The sequence below is a fragment of the Macrosteles quadrilineatus genome, unplaced genomic scaffold (assembly GCF_028750875.1).
Source record: "Macrosteles quadrilineatus isolate MER2022 unplaced genomic scaffold, UCM_ALF_1.0 Scaffold_5__1_contigs__length_97177068, whole genome shotgun sequence".
Classification (NCBI taxonomy): Eukaryota; Metazoa; Arthropoda; class Insecta; order Hemiptera; family Cicadellidae; genus Macrosteles; species Macrosteles quadrilineatus.
The window spans coordinates 80,687,760-80,713,278 of record NW_026542598.1 but is presented as its reverse complement, the minus strand read 5'-3'; the positions used below and the strand labels follow the sequence as shown (position 1 = coordinate 80,713,278).

The window sequence follows — 25,519 nt, the reverse complement described above, 5'->3', positions numbered from 1 at the left end:
TTGTTGTCTGGATGTAACAATTAGGGTTTGGCATTGCATTGTTTTTTATTCTTTTATCTTCAAAAATGTTGGTAGAATTGTTTTTGTATTATTTTTTATTAATATTTCTTATGTTTTCTAGTACCGGTACATAAAAATAGTTAAGTGTTTTACCTTTCCGTATACTTCATCAAAATTTGTTTTTTTAATTATTGATTTCTTTTGTATTTTAGGCCTGAATGAAATAATAGTATTGACGTAATGACGTTTTTACAAATTTAGAAATATTATATTATTTTAGTCACAAGTAGACTCCCTCTCGTTCACAAACCTTGGATCCAAACTAAAGATGTCCAAATTGAAATGTGTGACAAATTTTTCAAAGTTTATCCAGAGTTTGAGTAAACTATATCAAATCAAAGGTTGTCTACTTTACATAATACAATTAATAACTACATAAAATTAAAAAAAAAATTTTTGTTAACTGCTTCAATAAACAATTAGGTTATATTCTATTCTACAAACATTTATTTTATTGCTACAATTATTTTAATCACCTCTCAATTTTATAAACATGATTGTTCTCGTGTTTGTTAGCATGCTTTTTATGTGTTTGTTGTGTGTGTTTGTCTTGACTTGTGTGTGTTTTGTTACCAGTTTGAAGGCATCAAGGGATAACTTGGCGGATCGTCGCGGAAGGTACATTTTCGTACTACTCATGTTTGCTTGGGTGGTATTGTAGATTGTCTAACATTGGCTGTTTGTGCCGTTAACTTGTCATTTTACTAAACTATTTTAATTACTAATACAACTTTTTGCTCAAAATTTAACCAAACATTTCCTCATTGCAATAACTATTGGGTTCATTGTGTTTAAACTGATTTGGTCTTTTGTACAACTTTTGGTCTGTAAGCGTATTTCTGTGCCCATTTTTCTTTACCATTAAAAACCCTGCAGCAGTATTAAATTAACTGTCAAATTAAGCTAAATTTTATGTTTCTGTTACTTTACCTAATTTTGCATTTTAAAATTTAAACATCATGAATTTGTTTTACAAGTAATGTCTCTAAAAACAGCCAAAACGTTGTCTACGTAAAGTTTTGCTTATCCTTACACCTTTTTCTATAACTGTTTGGTTTTGTTATTTAAATAAAGTACTAATTAGATAACTTGCAAATTTTTGTGGTACTTTCCTGTTAAAGGGAACATTCATTATTATCGATGATTTTTTTCTCGATATATCGATATTAACAAATTGAAACATATCAGCTGACAACTACGAAAAATATTGTTCAGTATCAACAGACATAGAAATGAAACTGTAAAAAAAATAACCTAACATAACTAACCAAACTTGCTGTAACATTAACAAAATTCCGTGTTTATAACTTGCCTTTTATATTCAAACCCAAATGGAATTTTTTTAATGGTACAGCAAGTTTGGTTGGTTATGTTAGGTTAGCTTAGAACAGTTTCATTTCTTAATCCATCATAGACTATTTTAGCCTAAACAAGATCAGTTAGTTGTTGTCAATTTGTTATGGATCGGAAAACAAAAACATCGATATATCGAGTAAAAATCATCGATAATAATGAATGTTCCCTTTAACAGGAAAGTACCATTTTTGTATTTAAAAAGCCATAAACAAAGCAGCAAGTCATCTGAAGGTTAAATAATACAATCAAAATTCAACCCATGTAACAATGTATTAACCGATTGTTTGGGAATGAGGTACTTAATTTGGAATTGGAAGCAAGCAGTTTTAATACTACGACGTTGTATTCAAAACTACTTACCACCTGTTAATTTCAAAAATTATAATTTTGAAACTTACCCTGCTTTTTGATCATTACTACTCAATTAAAGTAAAAAATCTAACTTACTAATTCAATTTGCCAAACTCATATTTGTACAACTAATCTAAAAGTTTTAAAATAAAGTGCTTCCATGAAACAAATTAACTTTTGTTAACCAAATCTGGTGCCATAATTGATTATTTTTTAATTGTTTTGTGTAATAGTTTTGTATTGTTTGAACAAAACGATTTGTTTATGAAGAAGCTTTTGACACATTGGAGACAATGTGTGTGTGTGATTTTTGTTTTTTAGACATTTAACATCAATTTTATTGTAATAAAACCTCTAGTTCACTATGATCAAAATACAAATTCAAATTTAGTGAAAAATTCACGCTTATAAACTAAATTTCTTTTTTGGTCCACCCCATACAAAACTTTCAATCTAATATTCTTGTTGAAAATAAATTTTGAAAAAGAATTAACCAGCTATTTAGTTGCTGATAGAGCTTAAAGTTTTAGATTTTCATATTGTAGTTTAGATAATTCATAAATTAGTTTTAGCAAGCAGTATTTACTTACTTGAGAAACCATAACTTAAACACTAAAAACTTAATTGATTTCAATGTTCAAAATAAAAAATAAAATATAGCTTTTTTTATCAAAATTGTGCGTTTTTGTTTTGCAAGTAAATGCTGTGGAATAGAAGTAAAACTAGCCCAACACACCCAGGAAAAACCAATGGTGGAGCAAATTTTCTAAAGTCCTGCATTCAGATTTAAACTATAAATTTTGTTTCTGAGTAAAGAGCTCTTAGCTTCTGAATACTTTACTGGAGAATAAATCTAAACTCAACTAACTTACTCAAGAAAATAGTTCTAGGCAGTTTACAGCACACTAAAGATCCACAACACAATTAGTTTTATATTGTTAGCCTCTTAATCACTGGTATTAAATAATTATATACACATAATGATGAGTGTAGACCAGTCCGCCACATTGTATGTCTTCACACCTATTACTTTTAAATACTTTAGCCAATGTTTGTGTTTACGTGTTTTCGTCCCTATTGGGTTATGCATTCTCTTGTGTGTCTCTTATAAAATATACAGACAAAGACTCCCATTGAGAGTTGAAACTTGTTGTCTGATCATGACAAATAATCTTTGACTAAAAGGATTACAACTAATTTGATATTTCGTCCTTTCAAGGGGACTTCTTCAGAGAGAAGTAGTAGAATAACCCATCTCCTATCTCTTCCTTATGGAGAATTCCCTTCTCGAAAGTTACAAATATCTTATAGTATTGTTAACTTTTTGAGTGCTATCAAAACTTCCTGGAACTCTTTTCTTTGGTTGGATGTATATCTGTTTTACAACTTAACAATTTTCTATCATAATGTTGAAAAGTTTTGCCTTTTCTTTTAAAAAACTTGGGAAAAGGGTAAAATCGTCTTTAAATTGGGATTCCAAACCTTATGAAGGAATTGCTTTACACAGTTGGTAGCCCTGGGTGTGTCGAGGTCAGTGAATGTAAGCGTAGTGGCATGCTTGTGTTTGTTTGTTCAGTCGAGCCAGCGTGACAACCCGTGATAAGCAGCCTGACAATCTGCCTCATTACGGTCCTCGGTTCCCACCTAAGGGAAGGTTGGTACACACTTCCTCACCTCATCTTAAGGTCACGCCTCGGTTAAGCTTCAACTCTTTAATATTGTTTTTAATGGGCTAATTTTGATTCTCAAATAGTAATATTGGACATAATTTCAGAGTATCGTAAGTTCGCAGAAAAATTGTTATTGTCTTTTTGCGTTTGTAGTGAATTTACGCACAATCAAGGCAATTTTGTGAATTTTTGATCCCACAATATTGTTGTTAGTTCCCTTCCAAAAAGTTGCTAGATTAATGCAAATCTCACAAGGAATATAAATTTCCAAAATCTTTGCTATTGAACATCTCTGCATTGGAAGATTCAGTTCAATTTTAATAGATAATTTTTTATGAAAACATAAGTTAAATTGTAAAGATTGCTCTGTTATTAATTTAAGAAACCATTGCTCATTTTAAACCGATCTATTTTTATGTACGATACAGGTTTTTTATCACAGAAAATACTCATAAAATCATTGCTCAAATTTTATGATTTTCGTTTTTTGTTAAGCTTTGTCAGAGTTGAAGTTTGACCAAGGCATTCGGTTTTTTATTTGCTTGGTTTTTACTTTGCTTCCTATTTTAGTTTTAAATGTTTTTGGGATGGTAATATGGTGCACCCTCCATAATTTCTATACTTTCTCAGTTTAGAAAATACTTAGATAGTGATTGCACTGAGGTTGTCTTCTTTATCTCTATTGGTTTTTAGTGTTTTTAATTTGTTTTGGTCATTTATGTATGCCATGTTTTTTAATGTTTTTGTACTGACATTGTATTTGTGTATTTCCAGTGAGTACGGTTTGTTTCATAAATTTGGTTTTAAAACTTAAAACTGTTATTGTACGTTTTTAATAGAATTTAGAAGCTACAATTTTAGTTAAAGATGAAGAAATTTCCGTATTTTTAACTATTTGTTTTTGTTACAACAATCATTTTACTAATTTCTGGTTAACATTATTGAGAAATGAGTAAAAATATAATTTATGCCAATTTTATTTTAAAGTCTCCTTAATGTTTTTTTAATTAAGGCCAACATTTTACATCCTATTGTCATTAGACTTAATGAAACAGCAATTCTTTTCAGTTAGTATTTTTATGTCAATTAACTCACACAGTGATTTTAAATTGAATACAATAATTTTCAGCCTTGATTTATGTCTTAACTGTGCCATTGTACAACTAATGGTTTGCTGAAAATATAAGGTAAAGAACAGCATAAGAATATTCAAGAAGAACTGGTGAAATAACAACTTCACCAATAAAAATTCAGGAATATTGGTGAAGTTCGTATTTCAAATTAATAGCATAAGAATAGTTACATGTCCATATATTGCCCAGATATGTTCTAATAAACAAGTTACTTCCTACTCCAAGACCTCTATAATAAACAACAATATACAACACCAGTACATAACAGCTGTTTACATATTCCTCGACTTGTCACACAGCAAAGGTGCCGAACCAGTGTTCCGCAACCCACACTGTCGTCTGCTATGGGACAGGTGGCGTCACGTGTGGCTGATGGCGTGGGAACGTCAGCGTCGTCTGCAAGAGCGACTCACCTACCTGGAGGAACTGGAGAAGGTCAAGAACTTCTCATGGGATCAGTGGCGCAAGAGGGTGAGTCGTGTTGGAGTGTGAAATTAGAGAAAAGCTTGTGTGTAGTGTATGACTATAGACAAAAAGAATGAAATATAAACTGCCAGCTGTGCTGCAATTACCATAGGTTCTGGCGCACACCGCTGGGAGCGCCATGTAGTTATGATGTACGCGCTACGTAACTACACGGCACTCCCAGCGGTGTGCGCCAGAACCTTTGGTAACCATGGCAACCGCAGCGCACGGCTGACAGTCTATATTTAATTATTTTTGTCTATGGATGACTTAATAATAATATTTGTAAATATTTTTGCTGTATGATGGAGTCAGACTTTAAATTATAGTTGAAGCTTGAGTGAAGGCTTAAATTTTCACAGTAATCAATCTTCTTGATCTAAAAACTAAGAAACAAGAAATGTTCTTGGCTTGTTTCGTCTCTTTGTGTGTTGATATAAATATCAAATTTAGTTTAACTCCTCATTATCCATTGGTGTTATGATTACGATATTTATGTTCTGATATCTGGATTTCTTTCCTCCACAGTTCCTCAAGTTCATGAACCACAAGAAGTCACGTCTGACAGATCTGTTCCGCAAGATGGACAAGAACAACGACGGACTCATCCCGAGGGACGACTTCATCGACGGAATCATCAAAACCAGTAAGTTATTGATTATCTAATTTGAAGTTTTTGAAAAATTTATATTCCACGTAATTCTGCAACAATTTCTAAATTGGAAACTTTTTTGGAATAAACGGAACATTAAAAACAACAGTCAAAACTATTCCGATGTGGTTCATCCTTACTAAAACAAAACACGTTTTTAATTTTCTTAAAATAATTCTTCATTAAAAATCATAACAAATTATAGTATTGACAAATGATAACCCTAACAACTTAAAAGAAGAGGATAATAAATAACTACAACTTAAAAAATAGCACAGAATAGTTCTGCGAAAAATAATTGTAATCGCATTAGCGTTTTCTCTGTTTCTCATTGACTTAAGTCCGCTTTGTTTATCATATACAAATCTTTTGGCCTTTTCTAAAAACTTCCCTCATTTTCCCTGACCGTAATAAATTTTGCCGACCTTTACTCACTTCCCAGATCCATTAGTTCCCATTGTTGAAAAAACTCAAAGATCTCCATAAAAAACACTATTGCAAAGCCTTCAACATCTATTTATCTAAATTTTGGTAATTTCCAGAATTCGACACAAGCAAAATGGAGATGAACGCAGTGGCCGACATGTTTGACCACAACAACGAAGGCTTCATCGACTGGAAGGAGTTCATTGCGGCGTTACGGCCCGACTGGCAAGAGAAGCCCCCGACCACCGAAGCTGAGAAGATACACGACGAAGTGAAGAGGCTTGTTATGCTGTGTACTTGCAGACAGAAGTTCAGAGTGTTCCAAGTAGGAGAGGGCAAGTACAGGGTGAGTCAATACTTCAATTCATGCTGTAGGATTAGTTTGGTTGTAACCTGTTTTGAGGCTAACAATAATAATCAGGTCTAAATAATTCGTCGATGCAAAAAATTATTTGTGTTTTCTATTGTTTTGTGTAATCTAAAATGGTTTTGATGTAGATAGATCTGCCAAAACCATTGAAATTAAAAACTATAAACTCCCACATCATTTGAAAACTAAAATTAAACAATAAATTTAAAAATCATAAAATTAGATATTCTGTAACCTAATTGAACTATTTATCGCCAATTTTACAGACAAGCATTTGTATGATTTTCTATTGTTGTTGTTATTGTTGATTTTTATCTAACTTATAATATAGGCTACAAAGTAGAAAATATACATCATGTGGCTGGATTAAATTCAGTAAAAAATTGACTATTACTTCAGTTAATACTAAATTTCTTAATACTTATTTACTTACCAACACGTTTGCTATTGAACCTTGGAATAACAAGCTCATCTGCTCAGCATATTTAATTTGTGATCCAAGATACACATGTAAAAGTTAACTAATAATTTAAAAAATAAAAATAAATCAACGTTAGTTAAATTTATTGTTAACATCCAACATTTGTAGAATCCACATGGCAAAGAAATAATTTTATTTGTATACTAAAATATTAACATATTAGTTTTCCCTTGGTTTCACACAATTTTGTGTCTTTGACAGTTCGGTGACAGTCAAAAGCTGCGTCTGGTTCGTATCCTGCGCTCGACTGTGATGGTCCGTGTCGGCGGAGGTTGGGTTGCGCTCGATGAGTTCCTCGTCAAGAACGACCCGTGCAGAGGTAAGCTCCAGCACTTTGTGGGAACTCTACAGACGGTGGTATCTGAATGTAACTGGCTGGATTCATACTTTACGTTTCATTCATTTTCTGTTGTATATTCAGCGCTCGAATATATTAAGGAGAGAGGAAACGATGTGTGTAAAAAGTGTCCAATGTAGGCTCATTTTATTAATTTTTTTAGTTCCATTCGTATTGTGTTTTTATATCAGTATAAATTTCAAAACAAAACTAGAAAGTTCAAACATAGAAAAACAAAAAAGTATTTTTTTAGCTGATGTAAGGATATCTTTACAATCTCATTAAGAATTGTTACGATTTTTTAAACTATACCTGTTATATTTTATGATTTGGTCCCAATTTTTTTAAACCCCTGTTTTTAATTCATACAAGGTAACTAACATTTCCTATTTGTTTATTCCGTTTTGTTGTTGTTTTTTATTAGAAAAAATAAATTATTCTTTCAACGCTTCTTGCGCTGTATCGTTCCTCTTGAGAACTACAATTGTTGTCTCTTTCATAAAATCCTTTTTTTCAAGAGATAAAATCCTGTTCTTGTTATAGTTGATGCAAATACAATTTGTAAATGTTTGCATTTAATTTATTCTAAAAACTCACAACTGTACAAATAACAATGAACACATAAAAAAACTAAAATTTATGAAAACACACATTAATTAACAATAAATCAGCTGATATGATAATCGTCCCTTCCTTTTATAACGTCATAAATTGTTTGTTTATTTGTCTGTAATGGAAATCAATTGTATTTTTTGACTCGTCATTAAAGGAAGCATAATATATGACTCTAGCCAGTGTTGGGGTATTCACAGACACTTTAGCAGGGCAAGCTTAACTGGGCCGATGTAGTCGACACCTCACGAATAGATCACTCAAATGACGCATGACTACGGACAATGCAATTAAACATTGTCTGGGGAAATCTGCAAAAGGGTACTCTAAAGAAACGTATACTCAATTTATTTCACCATAGTTAAATAAATTGATTAAACCAAGGTTGAGTCTAATGATTCTTTGTTGATACCTCAGAGTATGTTGGTCTAACAATCATGTTTTTTTATAAATGATTTGAGAAGTACTGCAAAGAAAGTTTAGTATTAATTTTACTTGGTTAAAACCTTACTTTACATATATTTAGCTAAACTCTTATTCTTAATGTGTTACAACAGCAGAAATATTGTTTTTTATATGTTAACAAACTAATATTATTTTACCCTTCTCATTAAGCTTTTAAAACTGGGATAGTAACAACTTGCAAAATCTCACCCTTACTTACAGTTGGGTGCATGGCCCTAGAATAATGAATAAGAGTAAACTGTTAATTTAACTATTACCTTCACGTAGTTGATTAACTTATGGTAATCACAACTATTGTTAGTAAGTAACTTTGCACCACTAAGTACTAGGTTGAGCCAGCTCTTAAAAGATAACGGTTGTATTCAAAGTGTTCAAGTTCTTCATCTATCGTAAAAATGTGTTAAATAACTTCCGGAGCAATATTTTGAGTAACATGCTGTTATACTGATATAAAAAATGTGTATTTTAACACTTTTCAATACATCTACAATCATACTGTACACATTCAAAAGAGAAAAAATATTTTTTTATGTTACTTTTTAGGTTCTTGACAAGTGACATCGGTTGTCATAAAGCTTAAATGGAAACGGAGAGAATCAGTAGTATCTAAGCAAGGTCTTCGTTTAGGCTTTATGATTGGGGTTACCCACTGCTATCAATCACTATAATATTTTCTATACATTTACCGTTATGTCAGTGTTTACACAGTACCAGTGGATTTATACAGAAAAGTGTAGAAAGATGTATTTTACTAAATCCTGATAAAAACATGTTGACGCTTTGATTACAAGTTTGACCACAGTATCCTAATCAGAACTTAGGGCCTCAAATGAATTTTTAGATTCACAAAATTTAAGCACTAAGATGACAACATTTTTCCTGTTGATTTTGCCTCTAAGTTTTTTAGAGTAGCTGGCTCGACCTAACTTACACCTAGGTAATATTTAATAATATTAATATTCCAGCGGACTAGCTTGCTCGGGGGCTTCAGATTCAGACTCTACCGCCATTCTCACCACTCGTTGTGTAATACACTAACTGTACCAGGAGTCTCGACTGTGCCTCTGCCTCATGGAAATTTCACTTTTGATAAGTTTATTTCGTACCGAGAATTGTTACGGAGTAAAAACTCTTGAACCTCCATGTTTGCCGTAGTAAACTGAAAATGAGGTGGGAATGGAATGTTAAGATTTTCACAATTAGGATAACATTTTTTGAAGGGAATAAAAAATAACCTAATTTGATTTAGGTTGTGAGGTTAACCTGAAGGGTTTCATCGTTTCATGTGTTGAACGCTTAAATTGTCTTTCAATCTTTGTGAGCTTCACACTTAGTGTGTGATATTTTACTGACACAAAAAAAATGTCAAATCCAAAATGAAATTATATATGCAGTAGTTTTGAGTTTTCTAAATGTAGAAGATGAACTTAAAGTATCATGATACGGCCTACTTGTTTAGTAGCATCTTCATGTTTTAACAAAAATAAATTTTAGTTCAAAATCGTTTAATCTCATAATGTTCAACATAAATTTTCCAAACTTTAAATTAATGAAAGTATTTTTATTCAGAAGCATCATAAACTTAGATCCAAGGCCTCACAAGTAGATGTAAAATTAATTCCAACGTTGAATTTCCTCAAAATATAATAGTTAGCATAATAGTCTACATTCTAACCTTACTTTCAGAGTGAACTTATGGTTTCAACATATACATCTAAAAAATTAAAAATTTCCAACCACATTCAGCTAGAATTGGCTATGTAGTAGCTTATTGTAATGACAACTGCAAGGATAAATCATACAACTTCATTCGCAGAGGCACAGTCTAGAATCATTGTGGGTGTCAGCGGATTAATATTGTTTGTCCTTTCTCCCCCCTCCTCTCCCTACCATTACCCCCACTTTCATTCATTATCGGTTTGCATGGCCGTTGTTGGAATGTGCCCCAGTTGAGATGCTGCCGATCCCGAACCCCTTCGTACCAGAAGAGCATGAGCCGTGGTGCCCTCTCGGTATACTACAAATCATGTGTAAATATTTGTCCATTTGATTGTGAACCTCACCGCTAGCTTTCACTGCCACCTATTTGAAGAATTTTGATTTTTGTTTTCATGTGCAACTTTTTTTCAATTTGAGAGACGTTATGAGATTTACTAATGGTAATACATTTTTTTTTTTAAATTTCTGTTTTAAGGCTGTTTTTGCTACAGAACATTTGTTTGAAAAAGCTAATATAAATTTCTTTGTATTTTGCCATTATTAAAAGACTTGTACCGTTATCAGTCTCATACTTAATAGTCTTTTTATGAACAATACAATAAATTTTTTCAGCGAAAATACCAGTAATTTAATTAATTAGGATATTGAATCCTACGTCTCAGCACTCGCCCACTATCGCAAATTATCTGATTTGCAGCAAATACAACAATCACAACTAACAACTGTCTTGAAAACACAGGCTTTTTCATACCAAACAATACTCCTTTCAGAGTGCCAATACAGCGTGCAGTACAGGCTTTTTGTAAGGAAATAATACTCTTTTCTGAGTAGAACAACAACACAAACAATCAACAAAACAACACGGGCTCACCAACACAATACTCTCTTGAAATACTCTAGAAATACCACAGCACTACTAGTTCCATAGCTCCATAGCTACAACGCCAACAATAAATCCAACAACAAAGATTTTTAAAAACAAACCTCACCTCTGAATAAAAAATGTGTGAAATGTGAAAATAACTATTTTTGGAGAAAAAGACAAACCTAGTACTGCTACTTCAGTTTTTGCGCAAGCAGGAAGTTTTCATACGTGTGTTTCGAACCATTCTTATTTTATGTTTTTTCTTAATGTTGTAAATATTAATCAACAATATTGTAAAACTATTACAATGTTTTCTATTGTACATATTTACCACAACAACTGGTTTTTTTCACTTTTTCGGTTTGGTGGTACTGAATGCCTGTCTCAGAATGAACCTTTCACTTCCTGGGTTGTTCCTTCCTCACCATCTAAGTTTCCCGCATGTCCCTATGAAGATCTGCACTTCTTTAATGTGTTATTCTTTTTTTTATTTCCCATTGTGGTTTTTGAGTCATTCTTTTTTTTTATTTAATTTTTCATTCTGTTTTGTTACTAACATACGTTTGAATGTAACGTTTCATCTATGTTCTCCTACCATTGTTTTGAGAGAAATCTAAATGTGTTTACGCTTGTAAATACTCATGCATCAAAGTAAGACCAACCATTTTCAACCAAATGGAAATCAATTCTAGTCATTTTCATAAATAACCTAAAACACAACGTAAGTTTAACGCTACCACTCCATCATCTATCCTTCCACTTACGACCTTGACTCTAAGAAGTGCAGAAGTCCGCATGACGTTTCCTAGATGCATCAGGCGCTGTAATGGGTTTGTACAAACTTCTGGGTTATCTCGCATGTTTCGTAGGTAGACGTAACAGTTTTGGTTTTGGCTTTTAACATTTTCAGTTTACATGATTTGGGCTGTTTTAGGTTAAGTTGTGCAGTGTACACTGTAGATGTTATTTTAAGTTTTGTTTATTTTCCACCGAGTGGTGAATGCGTAGTTTAGTGCCATTGAACACTGAACGCCAACGCCTTTGGTGTTAGTTGTTGTGCGTTACATTGTGTTCGGCATGCTGTTTTTATTTGCTTTGTTTTATTTTTCTAATCAACGGTACTCCGACAGTTTTGTTTAGATTTTTTGATAAATTTCTTCTAGTAAATTTTAAAGAGAGTTACATAATATACATTGTGCTTAGATAGACAGTTAGTTTCTCCTAAATTCATTAAGATTTTAAATTTATTTATATAGATATTTTTGACTAATGACACTTTTTCTCTCAGATAAGGTCAAATATTTCAATTTCATACTGACAGTTATTTTGTTGTTCTATTAAATTTGAAGAATTAAAATGCCTCGAGAAGTATTGGTACTAATTCCACCTTTTGCAAAACAAACTTATTGAAAGAAAATATTTCAACTGCATTTAAATGTGTGTATAACACTGTTACACCATTTATTTAAATTTTTATCGGCATTTTGGACACTCAGTTTCCCAATTCTTCATTTAAATCCAAACTTTGAAAATTGTTTCTGAGATAACTTGAGTTGGCATTTTTACACTCCATCATATCTTATTTAATTACAACTCGAGGTTATTGCTTGGAAAATTTAATTTGGCATTTTAGAGACGCAAAATTTGGCCCAATTCTGATTTAAATTGAACATTTTTTAAATTGTTTCTGAGATTATTTTGCTAGAAATATTGGTCACCTAATTTTAACCCATTGTTATTCAAATTCAAATTTTTTAAATTATTCCTGGACATTTTAAATTGGAAATTCGCTCACTCAATTCTTTTTAATCTGATACAGAATTCTCTAATAAAATTACTTTACACCAAACAGTAGCCGAATGTCAATAGTACACGGCCAGTTGGTCAGTTAATGTGGTAATGTCGGAGTGCCGGTGTGTATCGCACGTCCACTGATCCCCCCCCTCTCCCAGCCAAGGGCCGCACCAACATCGAGCTGCGGGAACAGTTCATCTTGGCGGATGGAGTGTCGCAGAGCATGAGCGCCTTCAAGCCCAAGGCGAGTCCATCCAGTCGTAGTGTCAGCATCAGCAGTGGATCGGCTGGTCCAATCACCAAGGTACGCACTTCCTCTAACATTCAACGCTTAACTGTTAAAATAGGTGTCGTAAATTTAAATGTGAGCTCAACAATTTAAGTTTTGGCAGAAAAACTATCAGTGCAAATAACTTGATTCAGATAGCTTGAATGAAAATTTTTTGGTTCATTTTATACATCCTTTTTCTACTAGTTTATATTTGACCCAAGAACATAAAAAATCTAGAATGTATTTAGTGTGAAACCTACGATCTTTACTATAGCTGGTGAAGTTAGCGTTTGAAACACCTGTTATAATTTGGTAGAACTGCCTTTATAGTTGTGGAAAATAAAAGAAAATCACACACACATTAATTCCAAATTTACATTACCACTAGAGTACTCATACTAAATAATGGACAAATTACAGTAAATTATGGTTTTTTTTATGTGACCAACATTAAGGGAAAATGGCCATTCACTCTCGTACAGATAGTGTTTATCCAAACCTTTTCTTAATAATTTCAAACCTACAACACATTAATTCGCTTAGGGTATTCAAGCCTTTTTTTACTGTATTAATTTGCAAACTTCTTTTCTGAAGTTCTTGTCTAAAGGATGGTAAGCAGGCTAAAAAGTGTTTGATTCGTTCATTTCTCATACTAAGCAAGTATTCTTCTTTTAAAGTTGCTCTTAATCTCGATTTAACAATTATTATACCTAGTCACACAACTTTACATAATACCTCTGCAACAACCCTTTACAACATTCTGGAAACTTTATAAATAAATTAGTATACTCAGTAAATCTGATATCAACACAAGAATAAAATATTTTGTCATCCATAGATATCAAATAAATCGTATATTAGCTATGTCAATAATGTAACATAAGTAACAAGAGCTTTTAAGGATTTTTAAGATGTTTCAAGAGGTTTTAAGGATTTTTATCAGGCTAAGCAGCTTAACTGAATGGGAAAGACTCCATCCTGAACCAAGAAACACAAAATTACACGATACATTAAAGTATATTACTGTACCAAGGTTTAAGGAAGAAAGACCATCTTAAGCTGGAGGCAGTTAGACATTTTTTAATTATTGTGTAAAATGTTTGTGTTTTTTTTATAACAATGGACTCTTCCCTATCTAGATAAGCCTACTCCCAACAAAATTATAGGGATTACAGTATTAAGGTATATAGGTCACCCAAAATTGAAACATAACCGCGACAAAACAAAATGTTTGTGCCGTAATTGTTAGAAGTGTGATGACTAACAAGTGTGCTAGTCAGCTAGTGTTAGTGTTAGTGTAGAGTAGTGTGTGTAGTGTAGTTTAGTGCTCAGACCCCTGAGGACCCCTGCTGCGGCGACCGAGGTAAGTGTGTGTGGTGGTGTGACCTTCTTGACACCAGTGTTGAATGCTCACTCCGCTTCATTGGACACTTTGGCATCCCACTTAATTTTATCCTGTACTTTTCAGTTGTCCTCTTCTTTCCATCTGTGTCTTTACCTGTTTCTCTAGGCGAAAGGTTGTTAACCGAATTGTGTTTCAGTGGTGAAACGTTTGTTTCTCAGCACTAAGTGTTCGTGTTAGCACCGCGTGGTTAAATGTTTGTCGTAATACTGTTCTCTAAGTTTTATACCCAAAAATATTTTTGTGAAACTAATGTTGGTAAAAGAAATATCCGTACTCACTGACTTTTACACAACTCTTATCTTAAATTTCAATCTCAAACTTTCTGACACAATCTGAAAACCAAACATAGGTCGGATAGGTAGAGTCTGTGCCGAGCAAGCAGTCCGAACGTGTGACTGTTTCGCTCACTGTTCAATGTCTCTAGCCGAGGAGGTTCTGAACATTCTGATGCCGATATTCGAGACGTTGAGGCAACAAGAGTCATTGCCTTGTTCCTACCCGTTGGCTATGGGTGGCCGGCAACCCATGGGTATGGGTATGCCCATCACGGCAGCTTACACTTGCTCTGGGGGTCACTGGGTAAGTTCCGACTGTTCAACTTCTTCTCTGGTCCAGGTAACCTAGTTTGGTTAGTGAGGTTAGGACTTAGTTAGAAAATAAGTTAGTTTAGGTTAGTTGCAAAATAGTTTTATTGAGAGATAATCTAACTTAGGTATGAATAGTTGCCGTATTTCTACATTTTGGTTCAGGTAACTTAAATCCGTTAGGTTAGGTCAAAAATAGATTATTGTTAAGGTTGAGGAGTATTTAAATAGCGGGAGATCCTTTATACTTGGAAAAATAGTTTCAACATCTACTTGAATAGGTAACCTAGGTCAATTCAAAGGAGTTAAGAAAAATGTTAGTTAAGATTTAATGTTGAACAAATTCAAATAGTACAATTCAAGTAGTACAATAGTTTTGATGTGAAGAATAGCTTTATCTTAACATCTCTGGTTCAGATAACCAAGTTCATGTTTAGGGTAGAGTTACATATGGTAGCGTTTTTCATAATAGTTTAGAAAATAGCTTTAGTTAGACATATTTAATAGCTCAAACTTATAGGTTACTGACGAGAATATAAAATAACATTAGTCATTACTTGTCGAGTTTTATGTTTTCACGCTTTCTGCGGTTCGCTATGAAATTGTGATGTTACTTAATGAGATAAAGTTTGACGTGCCAAAGCACACTACTATTACAGTATAAGAATATAAACGTTTCTAAAGTTTACTATAAATTACCCGCTCAAATTTACCTGGTTAAAAAGTTGTCTAGTAATAAAGTAAACTGTATTTCTATTTTTCACTTTTCAACTGATTCTACTTCTATTCATGAAGCAACCTGAGCATGAAATAAGTTAAAGAAAAACATCAAGGACTTTGTATCAATATTCAATTGAGGAAACAAACAATTTTAATAACAAATATAACTTCTCTATAACCAGAGCTCCTATTCCTACTGAAACAAATAGATTAGACATGTCAACTGATACACTTTATGTAATTTACAAATTATTGAAATTCACAAACTGGATATTTAAAATATTCATACAACTTCAAAACATTTGTTTTATATTGTGTATATTTATCTTTGGAATTAATGCTGCATTGATGATTTTCATATGTTATCATAAACACTCATCTATGTTATTGTCTCATTTGTGTGTTATTGTGTTATTGTGGCTGCTAGCAAAATAAAAAAAGATGGGGCCTAAAATGGAAATAGAATTTCAAATTCAAGGAAGTGCATTTAACGTCTTAGCCTAGAATATGACAAAAAATCTATACGAAACAAGTTTCTTAAATAATTCCTCAAAAAGTTACACACTGGAATTTCTTTTACAGTTTTAATTTTTTTTTAAGTAGGTTAGAATTTATCAGCTATTCGATGGAATTCAGTCTTTGCTAAAGATTTCCACATGTAACCGTCATGGTGTGTGACAGGTAAGGGAGCGCAGTGCTCGCAGTGTGCCGATGGCCAGGTCCGGTCGCATGTCAGGAACTCCTGACTCACTCAGTGACAACGAGAGCTCGCCACTGTACTCCCGCACTCCCAGGAAGGTGTCTACACCCAGCGGACGACGGTCCAGTCTCACGCCAGGTATGTACATCACAAGAAACATAAATGTGTAAATCAGCAACTTTTAGAAAATAAAATAAACCACGTAGCAGCAAACGAGCAAACCTGCAGACCAAGCAGATTTTCATTTATCTGATTGGATTTCCACCAAAACATTGCCTTAAAATTGTCGCATTTGTTATGAAAGAAAGTCAAGTTTTTAAGGGAAAGAAGTCAGAGTGGTGAAGTATTTGGTTCTGTACAGGTGGCAGTCTGCCTGGTAGTCGCAACAACAGCCGACCTCCCAGCCGCACTGGCAGCAAACCTCCCAGTCGTCACGGCTCCAACCTCTCTCTTGCCAGTTCCGGTAAGTTTAGTTTCCATGTTAAATTCTAAAAGAGTAATTATTTTTCTCAAAGTTTCAAACAATGACTTTCATGTACCTTTATTACTGTGCTAGGTTTGATTTAGCTTTTTTTCTGCAGGGAATACCAATTATTGATATGTCGGAGCCAAATATTCAGTTTTCCAAATCCAAAGTATCCAAAGCAACTTGCTATTCATTAGGCATTCATACTCATTGAAAGAAATAATTGATGAGTCGATTAGTTTCACAAGAAATTCAGTCTTGTTTGATATTAAATTTTTAAGTGGTTATAATTTTCAGATTATCTGCTATCCTGATCCCTACACTTTTTTCAACAAAGGTTTCAGTTCTAAATCAAATTCTGGAATTCAAGCTCTTGTTTTAAAAAAGTTTTCCCTTATACATTAACATTTTCAAACATAAAAAAAGTTTTACGTTTGTTTAACTTAAAACAACTTATCAATGAAATGCATACACATTTATTTAATTGACATTGTTCCAGATGATGGAACACCTAGTCGTATCCCGAGGAGGTCGTTGACAGGGACACGCTCGGCCAGTGGGTCGGCCACGCCGCGCAAGCTCACAGTACCGACCCTCAACGGCAGTGCGAGTCGTACGAGATCACCGTCCGGCCTCACCACTTCCTCCGCATCAACGGCGTCTGCTAGGTGAGTCTGTGTAACTCTAGTAGTCAGTCGGGCATTACAGTCTTGATGATAACCATTTTATATTAGAGTAGGTAGTTGTTTAAAACTCCTACAATAGTGTGTGAATTAAAGTGTCCAACAAACTCCTCACAGAACAAGATTCATACTTGACAGAGCCTTTAAGCATTGACTATTGGATACTGAAGTAGACATCCCATATATTTGGATCAGCTGTCGCCAATTTGTATTAAAAAAGAATATTAGTTGTGTGAGCCAGTTACAGAATGCGCTAGTGTCTAAAATACTATTTCCTACTGGCGGCTCACAACAACTACGACAATTTCGAAAAAAAAACTGGTGACAACTTGAACATGGGGATGGAATGTCTTGTTGTATTAATAGTCAAAGCTTTGAATTTTCCTCACATTGTTATCGTGTTTTCGTGTACTCACCGAGACTTGTTGCTTAGGGGTTGGGAGTGGCTAAAATAGTGGTGGATAAAGTTAAGAATACAGTTTCAGATTTGAACTTTTCCCCTTGGCAACGATGGAAGCTTCTTGGACACCTTATTTTACAGATAATACTTGTATGGATTCTGTTGGTCAGCAACATTGCATAGTTCTCATACTATAATTTTCATCTGGGTTACTTTAGAGTATGGTGCATGTGTTTAAATAATCATATAGAACATGGAGAAAATTTACAGTGGGGATTTTCATGTTTGTAAGGGAAGAATAACAATAAATTTCTTTAAAAATTGTTAAAATCATTGTGGATGACTTGATAAGAATTATTCAGGTAGTGGAAGATTATTTTTAAGTGTAATTTAGCTTATACTAAACAATAACTAAAACATCATTGGTTTCTAACCCAATAACTTATTTTTTACTTTTGACAATTGCAACTCATCTTTTTATATTTGGATTGACCACAAAATTAACATTTTCAACCCACTTTCATTCAAGCGGTTAATAATAGCGTATTGGAAATTTTATTGATGTAACATTGATGCTAAAATTATTTTACAGCATGTGTGAGGTAGGGTTAAAATTATTCAAGTTTTATATAAAAAAATAAAGTATTCAACTCGTGTTGGTATTCAGTTTTTTGAAGCCAGACTATTTATCTGCTCAGCCAAAAATATAATGCAATTGTCTCAATTGCACCTATATTTCAATATTTTTTTATTTAAATTAAGAACGGACCTTTACATACATTATTATGTGATAGTTACATTCTATTCTAACATAGATTTATTTTTCACTGATAAGTAAAAAAGTTTTTTGACGTTTAGGGATCTTGAATCTGCCCCTTTTCAGCTTAGAAGAAATGTAGAAATGGTAGAAAATAACACTAGCCCTTTAGAGATCGACCCTATAGTATATGACGTGCTGCGTAGGACCGGGGTACTTTTAACAGTTTCTGCGATGTTATAGAAAAATTCTATAACTTTTGAATATCAGCCCTCTTTAACATTTCTTGCATGCTATTCTTGATTTTTAAAACTTTTTAGATTTTTTTTTATAATCGTTTATTTAAAACTGCCAATATATTGTAAGTTGGTATTTTTAGCAAAAAATACTAACTACCAAAAATTCGGAACTTGGTCTCCTAAGGGTTAGTACTTAACCCGGGCAGTGCTGGGAAACACCGTAACTGAAAACAACAAACACTGTCCGGGTTTGTGCTTCAGTGGTGATACTATAGTTAAGTCTGATTCCAGATGTTAAAATATTTGGTTACCTCTAAAACAAAAAAAATAGTCAGTAGGCCTACCTAATCCTAAATCAGTAATGAAAAATATAAATAATACCTTAACCAACATCGCCAAATGTAAACGTTATAACTTTAATTTTAAAAATCTATACTTTATTCCATGTTCACTGTACAGTACGAAGCCATCCTAAAAACATCAGGCTCCATAAAAATTCTTACAATATCTTTGAATTTTTCTTAAATTTGTTGACTATTTTACCTATTTTGGCTATACATAAGCCAAAACAAATCATAGTGTAAAAATACCAAAGTTTGAAAAGCAGGTACATAAATTAGTTAAATGTACTTGAGCACCTTTACAAGGGTTGAGACAGTTGGCGCAACCTGTATGATGATAAACATGTCTCCAGTAATATTAATAGTACAATTATCTCCCATAAAACTGTGCGGTGAACTTGGAATCAGGTTTATTAGTGTAGTAGTGATGGGGCACTAACAACTAATGTCTAACTCACTAATGTGGTTGTCAGGTCGTCTATACCAAGGGCATCTAGCATCCCTACCATAGCATCTAACTCCACCTCCACCACCCCTGCCAGGTAAACAATCATTGACTGCCAACTCTCACTGGCATGTACATCTCAATTGTCTTGCGCTTAACTACACAATCCACATTAAACATTACAGCAGAACTTGCCAGCTCAATCATGAAGAAAGAGACTTTTGATGTTTCAAAACTGGATCCAACACTCCTTGGATCATTAGGGTTTTTAATTGTTCCGGCGGGAAGAGACAGTATTATCTGGTAACTGAAGCTTTTTTCCCTTCAAAATTTTTTTCCCTTCACTTATATCCTCGTCTTAAACTACATACCCTGGTTTGTCAAAGTCTTTTAAAACTACGTTACAATTTCCGTTTTCCAACTGTCGTAATTTACTTCTAAATATCCTATTGTTCACTGGCCTAAGTCTTCTTTTCTGGCTGTTCAAGTCTCGACACATGTAACTAGCATTTCTTTAAACTATCACAAATGTATTTCTTCAAAGTCGTCAATTAATTATTGTATATGCTTTGCTTTTTTAATCCCTGTTTTTATTGATGACTACCCATCAGACCTTTGTGTGCCAAATAAGGTGGTTTCAAGAATTTATTATTAGAATCATCTCTTTGCTGTTTTTAAACAACCGTAGAATTTACAAACGTAAAAAAAATGTCAACTAATGTTTACCAACACAATCAATCAACAAAAAACAATAAATCAATACCAATCACTCTTGAACAATCAATTTTGCATTCAGTCCATACCATATTGATTCATTCCAAATTCATTCATTCCATTTCATTCCAAAATGCATTCATTCCATACCGTAATGATTGGGGAGCGAGCTGGTCTAGTGGTTAGAGCGCAGGATTTTGGTATCTGAGGTCCCGGGATCAAATCCCGCCAAATCACCAATGGATTTTTATCTAAGTGATAATGCCGTAAACCCTAGATCTAGCCTGAAGTAATGTGAAAAACAATCTCATGCCTAGCGTCCGAAAAGGAAAAAAAACCCGTAGTGATTACAAAAATAGCAAATGCATTAATTTCTGTCCCAGATGGATATTAGGAGTTGTACCAATTTTACACTATACACAGTTAGTGGATGGTTTGAATAATTATGAATTTTAACGGTTGTACATGCCAGTGCAAGTTTTGGAATTAAAATAGTTAAGACCTTAATTAGTATGTAGTGTTAGTGCTGGATTTAACATGGTTTACTGTTCAATTTCATGGTTTCCTGATAAGCATTAACCTTGTGTGTTCATTGAAATTTCATTTATTCATCGGCTAATCATAAACCATTGCTGAATACTTAAAGAAATCATTAATTTAATACTTGAATCTAGATTAACCCTTTACAGTCGAATGGCGAGTGTAGGTCACCGGGCGCCATTTTCCCGACTGCTCGAACAACAAACTAAACTCGCCGAAATGGAAAAAAAATTCGACCTCCAAGGATTAATGTTACCATATTGACAGTGGAATCCAATCAAACATTGCATTTTAAGAAAAGACTTCTATTTGATGGGTTTTTTCTTGGAAAGAGGTAGTGTTCAGCTATCTTACATGAGAAAAGTAGAGTCTAGGTGCATTTGTATACAAAAAGGTTAAGGAACACAACACTGATATGTCATCCTATTGTAGGACTTTTTAGAGAGTGGATTGATGAGAATTGAAATTTTAGTTGTTTACACTTTGAAGAATTTTAAAGTAAAAATGTCAGCTTACATATGTAACCTTTTTTGTATATGAAATCTAATTTTCTAACCATTTCTAAAAAAAATATTTCTTCCTATTGTGTAGCCAAAACATGATTAATACAATCCATACTCTTGTATGGATTTACATATATGTGTTACAAAGGTAAGTTTATTTGACTTCTTGGTCTTTATAAGTTAGGAGAAGGTGTTAAACTTATGATGAGGTGATAGAAATGGTAATTATGGTAGTAATTAAATTGTTTTGTGGTTGGTAACAGCCGGTCTCGTATCCCAGTCTATGTCGGGTTGGCAATGATGGATGCCGTGCCAGTTTCTTCTTCTTCTTCCTCTGGGTATTGTAGCATGAGTGTCGAGTGCGTGTGGCATGCTTTTGCAGGTCGTCAATGTTGTAACCAAAGGATGTACATGTCTTGCATTTGCATAGCCAAGGCCAGAATGTTCTTTTCATTTTGTAATATTTAAGTTTGTTTTCAGTGTTGTTGGGTTCCACATTTATTGTTGTTTGGTCCAGTGGTTTTGTCCATTTAGCACAAACACTTTTGAAAAGGTCAAAAACCCCTCAAGTTTTAGTGGATATGTCTTGCATTGTCACTCTAATACTGAAATCTGTTATGCTAGCTGCAAAATAATTAATTAGTAGCCAAATAAACAAGTAATAAGTCAAAGACATTTGAAAGTTGACTGAATTTTTTTTGTAAATTGTTATTATTTTTTATGTGTTAATTATGAATAAGTAAATAGATAACTTATAAATGAATAAAAATTCTTTTTTCTGGTACATTTATGTTGTGAATCAAAATTCTAGTTTTCATTTAGCTTAAATTCGTTTTTATATAAATAAGCCTCCCTTAATGTTCTGTATTTTATAGATTTTTCGCACAGTTTCGAATGTTAATTTCATGTGATTGCCGGTACAAAATTCCACTGTTGTGTCAATAAGTTTTTTACTCTTACAATTTATACAAAATTTTTGTAAATGTTAATACAGTACCCTTTTATCATTTGTTAGGCAATGCACCTTATAAAATAAGGTTTATGACACACTTTTGGACTAACCTATATGGGGGATTTTCTCACCGAGGTCATATATAGATTTTTGCAAATAAAGATTTGGCTATAGGCTAGCTATTTTATATTACGTTTTTGCCAAGTTTCGTAGAATTTAGATTTGTATACTGTGTTTACACATATCTTGCGTTATAAGAGATTTGAAATTTATAATTCTTAGTAATTCCTTAGTAAGATGTTAAAAAAATTAAAATTTTGCTTTCATTTTGATATCTTTAAATTTAAAATTTGATAAATAAGCTGTTGGTGTAAATAAATCATGTGTAAAACTCACATTATTCTTAGTTACCCAAGTTTTTATGCAGTTTGTCATTTGTAATTAATTTAGGTTTTTTTGTGTTCTGGTTTATTTTTTTATTTAGATTTTATTTTTTATGTGTTTTAAAATAGCATATTCGGTTTTTACAACCTGATTTACTCTCCTAAACCATTTCATCACTGATAAATGTAAAAATAAAAAATAGTGGGTATATTATAAACATTTTACATTAAATCTAATTTCATTCTAAATTTCCAAACCTGTATGAAAAAGAGTGCAGGGGCCTTAAAATGTGTTTATTAAAAAAAATAGCATTAGCCTACATTTTGTATTAGTGTTTTTTAAGTGCTAAAATGTTTTAATCTCTAATCTAGAACAGCATTTGAAACCTTAAACTGCTCCTGCGTTGCAAAATTTTTTTTATTAAATGTTTATTTTGTAAAAATAAAATATTATTCCAAGCATGCAGGCATCCAAGGCCTAATCGCATCTTGTAAATAGTAGAATTACCTGGAATTAAAAAAAAAAAACTGCATTTTGAAATCTCCAAATAGCCATGCATAGGTTGTAAGGTCTTTACAATTTGTAATTTTTTAAAGAAAGCATTGTGACAATTTTTTAATAAAAGCTTATTTGATATTTAGCTTACCTCATATGCTTTAATTTTTACTATACATAGGATGTTTTAACAGTTAAAACTAATTTCAGAACATAGGCTCAATTACATTAATTTTTCAACCGATTTATGTCCCAAATTGAATTTAGCCAACATAATTTTGCTTCATAAATGGCCAATACTAACAAATCAGCTGATTTTGTTAATTATCACCAAAGGTAAAAGCAAGGCAACACTAAATAAACAGGCTGTAATGCTCCTCTGGAAGGACGTCATCGTAGGCGACGGCAATGACATAATGTTTGTCGTTTGTGATCAGCTGCTTGTTTAAATATTTTCTTGGAAAACAAAAATATAATTAAAAAAATAACATTACGTCATTGCCGTCGCCTATGTTGAGGTCATCCTTGAGGAGCATTACGGCCTTTTTGTTTAGTGTAGCCTTGGTAAAAGCAGTAATATTATCACCATTAAGCATTTAATGTAACTTGTTTTTTTTAACGGATAATGGTATAAAACAGTATAAAAACAGCAAATCTTATTTTGTTGTGGTTCACTTCATGGAGAACTTGTTTTCTATAAATCCAATCTTGTGACATTTCCTACTTACTTTAGAGATGAAATTTCTCTCTCAAAGGTTTTTTTTAGTAAGAAACTATTTCAATTTGTTGTCTCCCTTACATGCAGCTGGACTTCAGGAATACCTACTCCTTCATCTAACATTCCTCGACCTATAAGGTACTCCTCACTACAGCAGTAATTTGTGCTCTATTTTTGAGTGAAGTGTGATGGTTTATTATGAACTATTGTAGTAAACATTTAATTTAATTATGGAAGTGTTAAAAATACAGTAGACTCCCTCTTATCCGGACACCTTTTAACCGGAAAATTATTATCAGCACATTGGTTTAACCGGACTAGATCAGCAGGAACTGAAACGACTGTACTCGTGGGAAAGATTTGAGACCAGTGATCACGTGTCTAAATACAATACTCTCCTAAATTTAAGTCGAATATCACAGTAAATGGTCCGTTTTAACAGGTTTTTAGTGATGTCGGTTTAACCGGAAAACCCGTTATCCGGACTGGCCTCGGTCCCGAGGAGTCCAGATAAGAGGGAGTCTTACTGTATATGGTTGTGGTTAAATTTCCAAAATGTATTTCTATGTGTTGATACTGTTCGTAAAGGTATTGCAGTCGTAGTTATTAAACTTAACATCAAATATTTAGAAGAATATACTATTAAACAAGAATATTTATCATCTGGATACTATCAAATGAAAAGAATTTTACTTATTTTACCACATTAGCTAGCTTTGTTACATTAATCTGTATGTTGTTTAATTCATACAAAGGGCATTTATAAATTGGTAGTATGTTGCTTTTTAGTGTAATATATATCTCTGATTGTAGGACAAGAACTCCGTCAGGATCATCGACCCCGGTGCCGGGAGGTCTGTCGTCGACCAAGGTTACTCGTAAGCCATCCGGCGCATCCGACACTTCGACTGGCGCAGCTCGACGGGCGTCCTCCAAGTCTTCCACGCCTACAGACCCTCGCGCACCATTCCGTCTCTGAACTCTCGCTCACTACTTTGAATCTCCAACTACTTAATAGATTTATGATACAAAAAATCAGCGTGGAATAGTCTTAGAGGCTGTTCCGCTCGGAACTAAAAAGACATAGTTTAACTCTATTAATATTATATTACCATTAGTAACAAGTAACTCGACCTACCGTGTACAGTCGTAACGAGTAGGATAACGACTAAACATTTTACGTTGCGAACGTATATGCTAATTCGAATATACTAAAAGTATTTTTTGCATTGCGAACTAATATTGTAAATACGAGATTGGATTGAGGAGAAACAAGTGCCATTGCTCATTCGTGAAAGATTTTTATTGAGAATCAAAGCAAATATGTATTTAAATCAAATGTTATATAGTGTTAGCTGTTAATTTATTAATACACTTTTTGTATTGCGTAGTTATTTTCTAAGAGTTGGGTTAGTTACTTTTTTAAATTTTGGCTATCCCAAGAAA

The 25,519-nt window shown here is 33.1% G+C and overlaps 1 protein-coding gene across 16 annotated transcripts in view; it reads left to right on the top strand.

Annotated features, from left to right (window-relative positions):
- LOC128994339 (dystonin) overlaps positions 1-25,519 on the top strand; it is a 127,680-nt gene extending 102,161 nt beyond the window's left edge. For 6 of the 16 annotated variants that reach the window (XM_054418809.1, XM_054418821.1, XM_054418820.1 and 3 more), the window contains 14 exons: positions 637-678; positions 3,344-3,421; positions 4,870-5,041; positions 5,564-5,681; positions 6,230-6,459; positions 7,166-7,283; positions 14,857-15,011; positions 16,418-16,574; positions 16,798-16,899; positions 17,402-17,570; positions 19,796-19,864; positions 21,788-21,862; positions 24,161-24,211; positions 24,887-25,519. In XM_054418809.1, coding sequence (XP_054274784.1) covers positions 637-678; positions 3,344-3,421; positions 4,870-5,041; positions 5,564-5,681; positions 6,230-6,459; positions 7,166-7,283; positions 14,857-15,011; positions 16,418-16,574; positions 16,798-16,899; positions 17,402-17,570; positions 19,796-19,864; positions 21,788-21,862; positions 24,161-24,211; positions 24,887-25,052 — 1,702 coding nt within the window. In that variant the 3' untranslated portion in view covers positions 25,053-25,519. Of the gene's footprint in view, positions 1-636; positions 679-3,343; positions 3,422-4,869; positions 5,042-5,563; positions 5,682-6,229; positions 6,460-7,165; positions 7,284-12,914; positions 13,061-14,856; positions 15,012-16,417; positions 16,575-16,797; positions 16,900-17,401; positions 17,571-19,795; positions 19,865-21,787; positions 21,863-24,160; positions 24,212-24,886 lie in introns of all 16 variants that reach the window. The other 10 variants (XM_054418822.1, XM_054418808.1, XM_054418817.1 and 7 more) reach the window with 8 other exon arrangements.